General features: G+C 40.4%; 1 protein-coding gene across 1 annotated transcript in view; it reads left to right on the top strand.

Moving 5' to 3' along the window:
- Window positions 1–5,000, top strand: part of LOC134077650 (BAH and coiled-coil domain-containing protein 1) — a 29,776-nt gene that overhangs the window by 15,037 nt on the left and 9,739 nt on the right. Inside the window, exons 16-17 of the mRNA XM_062533351.1 lie at window positions 3,857–3,970; window positions 4,364–4,457. Coding sequence (XP_062389335.1) covers window positions 3,857–3,970; window positions 4,364–4,457 — 208 coding nt within the window. The remainder of the gene's footprint in view (window positions 1–3,856; window positions 3,971–4,363; window positions 4,458–5,000) is intronic.

The raw sequence follows: 5,000 nt of genomic DNA on the forward strand, positions 1-5,000 counted from the left end.
CACACACACACACACACACACACACACACACACACACACATATACGCGCATACATATTTCTTGAATTTCCCCTTGGGGATCAATAAAGTATCTATCTATCTATCTATATATGGGTAGTTGACATCTGGCCAAGAAAAAGTGTTTTTTTTGGAAAACATAATTTTTAAAGAAAAAATACAAATATTTATGTAGTATGGAAACTGTAGTTTCTGAAAATAATAGTGGTCACTCATTTTGTCAATGACCTCACCTATTTTTTTCCACGTTTACACTCATCTGCACTGTGAATGTGTCCTATGGTGTGACATTTAAAAAGTACTAAGAAATGATATTGAATAACATTAAAAAATACATGAAACAGAATTGTTCACATTATTAACTCATTCTTTTCTTAAAATTATATTTATTTCACATAAAAGTTCTAATTACAATCATTTTCACCATGAATAGATGAACTTGGTTGACTTTTTCATATGAATGTCGATACATTTTTTTCTGCCAACCTTACAAAACTGTTTGAAATTGTACCTATCTAAGAGGAGCCATTATTGGTGCTCCCCTCATGCCAAACCTGGCTTTTTTTAAAGTACATTTTGAAATTAAGGATGTTTTTCTGTTGTTTTATGTTTGTCACACTATAGGACAAAATGTCACACCGAAGGACAAAGATAGCTATTGCATGAAGTGAGTCAGAATATATGTAGTGTTTATTGTAACAGTGATAAAGGAGGACATTTGTTGGATAAGTGTTGCTTTTTCCAGGCTATTTTTTTTGATGATAACCCATTGTCAGTCAATAGTAATAGTACTTAACTGTGTTGAACTAATTTGTCGACTATGAAACCACGGTGAAGTTTCACTTTGTCTATGAGTTCAAATAATAGGTGAGTGCAGATGCATGTAGGCTAAACTCTGCTAGTCACAAGTAAAGCAAGGTTTAGTGGAATCCCTGTTCCATATAGTCTTGTGTGCATGCAGATTCCTTCAAATGTGCTGCTGTGTGAAGTTGCATTGTTTGCTGTTGAAGGAAATGATAGATATTATTCTCATTGTTTTAAAGGATGTTACGCCCAAAACACACCCATGACTGAGACATAAGAACAACCCTTTTGTGTCCAGCACCTGACAAAATCACACCATTAAATTAGTGAATGTGGACTGCCATGCCTTTAATGTCTATAAACGTTGTGCTTCTGACCATCCGTTTTTGATCGCCAAAAGAGGGACCATAATCCTCAATAGGGAAATTCCATTTTAAAACATTGCGTTACATTCATGAAGTACACTCTATCTACAGCATCCTTACTGAAAAATAGCAAGAAACCATGTTAATGTTGGTAGCTGGTTTTAGCTGTTTTTTGCTGGTTTTCCTCCAGCTATTGCTGGTCTTTGCTGGTATAACTGGTTAGGCCACCAGGTGGACATGCTGGCGTGACCATCTAAGGAAGCTGGTCATGCTGGTGTGACCAGCCTGTTGTGTGGGATACAGCTGGTGTGAGATGGTCATGCTGGTGACCAGCCTGCCAAGCTTGACATTGTAGGTGTAAGATGGCCATACTGGTTTGCTAGTATGACCAACATAAGCTGGCATGAACAGTAAAAACCTGTAATGTAGACCAGCAACACCAACTAAAATGACCAGCGTGAGATGGTCCGACAAGCGAAACCAGCAGAATTACCATCGTAAGCTGCAGGTATGTTTTTGCAAGACTTTTGCTAGTAGCTGGTTAACCATCATAGGGTGGTCAAACAAGCTGGTTAACAAGCTGGTCAACCAGCAAACCACCTTAAGCTAGTCAGGCTGTTTTTTCAGCTGTTAGAGCAGTTTTTAATCATACTTGACACAATTATCTACAATGACATTCTATTCGTTGGTGGCAACACTGGAAGTTCCAGGGCAGGTTGGGCCACAGGTCCTGCAGGGAGGTAGCCTAGAAATCTAGACGCCCCTAGCGGCAGCAAATGTAATTTGGCTGGCGGGGCAGTCTAGCAACGTTTCGTTGAGGCAGGGAGCTGAGAACCCCCAGCACCAGCGATCCAATCACAGGGCTTAACATAATGGTGACTGATATGCGACCAGAAGTTGCGACGGTAACGCATCCTGTTATTTGAAAACAAGAAGATGATTCGCTTAGCGTTATCCTATTGCGTGGAGAGGGAAGGTTACGCATCCTGCTACTTGAAAACAAGAAGATGATTCGTTTAGCGTTATCCTATTGCGGGGAGGGAATTTGAAAGACAACTGTTTATCCCACCCCTCCGATTGAGCCCTGTCTACGGTGAGTGTCCAGACCCTACATATTGATGTGGGTCTGGCTCGTCAGGCTAGCAGGGAGGTTCTTTCTGTTATATAAAAAAAAAAGTTTTAGATTTATGTACTTTATATTATAGTTGCTTTAGTAACACTTCAGAATATTGTATGTCGTCTCTAAAACAGCAATAAATATTTGAATTTAAGTCATTATTAGGTGTCACACCAAAGGACATTTCCTGTCACACCAAAGGACATTTAAGCTTTTGTGGCAGTTAATGACCATGCTAATACTAACTGAGCTGTAATTAGCAACTGACATCATGCATTTGCATAATATTACATAGTCCTGCTGTTAAAAATACAATTTTTTATACAAAATTGGCATTTAGGGGTGTCACACCAAAGGACAAAAAAACTTAACAACTTCAGTGGTCTGAAAACATAGTTGAATATTTGAGCAACTCTGAGAGAAATTCTCACCATGTTCACTGCTCCAGGGCTTCATTGGGGTCTTCAGTCACATGACCTTGAATGGGGTCTTTCAACTAAATGTATTTGTCCATGATTTTGGCCAACTTAACATCAGGTTATTGCATAGCACCAAAGGACATTTTTTTCTGTGACGAACTTTACGGAGTTCCTACCATTTTAGAAATGTATGTATGGGAAAAGTGATTGCCACTTAGTAAAATAGACACTTGCACAATTATGCCAGGAGCGTTCATTAAAAATTTGAAACATTATTTCCTCTATTTATAAAAGTTTATATTTATATAATTATGTTGTCTACCATCACACCATAGGACAATTTTAAGGTTTGGCTCAAAGTTCTGAAAAAACGATAAATAACTCAGGTATTAAAACAACAAATTCATGTAAAGCAAGAACATTTTTAACCTTTTACAGTATTTTAAAATGTGAAAATGTGAAATTAATTGTGTTTTATCTTCTGTGACGGTGAAAAAGCCACGTCATGTCATCTACCCATATATATATATATATATATATATACACACACACTCAGACATGACACTCACACACACACACACACACACACACACACAGAGGCAGAAAGAGAGAGGAACCTCTGAGAAGTGTAAAGGCTTAATCTTCAAGCAGTCACACTGTCACACCACAGTGGAAATGTGTTTGTCATGAAATGCTTCCCACTAGGACAGTTAAAAATGGGACACGGAGGCTTCAACCTGCTTCTTTGTGACTTCCTGCAAAGAAATATTCATGCAGAATGACTTCCATATTTCAGAGCTGTATGCAGATGTAATGTCATTAGCGAATCACTATGCATGATCTATACAGAAAATTTAGTTCTTTGCAAAGAATGTCATAACTTTGATATTAGTGACATTCACATTGCTTTATTTGGCTTGCGTCACTACATACATCGTTAAAGGTATCAGTTGTTTGATTCACATTCCTCTATGTAAAAAGCATAGACCACCATACGCCATAAATTAATTAATAATGTATATAATAATTTTCAACACTAACCATTTTTGTTCTGGTTGGTGTGTGTGTGTACGTGTGCGTGTATGTGTGCGTGTGCGTGTGCGTGTGCTTGTGCGTGTGTGTGTGTGTGTGTAGAAAAGAGGAGCCTCCCCGCAGCCCTGTCCGTCGGGGGCCCGGTCGGCCCCGTAAGCGTAAGCTGGCCCCAAGCCTCAGTCCTGCTGCCTCCACAGACACCCAGAGAAGAGGAAAGTAAGTCCCTCCCTCTCGTTACTCTTTCTCTCTCTCTCCTCCTCCTCCTCCTCTCTTCCTTCCTGTATGAGCTCAAATTTGAGGGTTGTACAAGTAAATGCACTCCTGCAGAATTTTGTTTTTTGTGATTAACTTTTTATTGAAAGTTTCCCAACATAAACAAAACTACACTGACACACAAGCATTGACCGTCACCACAGTAAAAACAAAAGTCAAAACCAAGGAAAACAGTTGTACACCACTTAATAAAAGTAAAATAACTCTTGCAGAAATATTTGTGAATACACAGAGCGATGCTGTCGATTTCAACACAATATGACCGCCATCTTACTCCCCTTTCAAATGCTCTCTCACTGTTCTGTTTATGACTCGTTCACGTCTTGTGATTGACAGATCGATACCATCAGGGTTCTGTCTGTCTGGAGGGCCTCAGAAGAAGAGGACCAAGCCCAGTGGCCAGGACTTTGGGCGCCTCAGCTCCACAGAGGTGAGTGGGGTCAGGGTCGCCGAGCTGTAGAGGAGGAAGGAGTGAGCTAGAGAGGGTTGAAGCGGAGCGGTCCGTAGTCAAAGGTCTTTAGACTGAGCCACGAACGCAAAAGGAAAGGGTGGTCAACTCCTCGAGAAAAGCGCTCAGACAAAGAGGATGGAAGGGTTTACATCTTTTACCACTCGGAGTTAAGTGGCTTGTTTAAGGCCACAACTGTGGAAGCCGGGAATCGAACCCACAACTTTGCAGGCTACTGCATGCTAGCCCAGCTCCTTACACACTACTCTACCATCACCCCACCATTTTTTCATAGCTCTGCATACCAATGACCAGCCCCTGCATGTCATGGTACAGTTTTGATTGAAGTCTGCAGATCATAATGAAGATGCCATGAATAGTGGCACACCTATCACTAGGACCCACCATCCTTCTCCCCAATGCCCAGTATGGTTTTGTCTGTAGTGGTACTCCTAGCTAGCTCAGTTTTAAAAGACATATCTGTGCATCCTCGTGAGTGGGAGGATCTGAAGACATGTTTCTTTT

This window comes from Sardina pilchardus, chromosome 3, assembly GCF_963854185.1.
Source record: "Sardina pilchardus chromosome 3, fSarPil1.1, whole genome shotgun sequence".
NCBI classification, from domain to species: Eukaryota; Metazoa; Chordata; class Actinopteri; order Clupeiformes; family Clupeidae; genus Sardina; species Sardina pilchardus.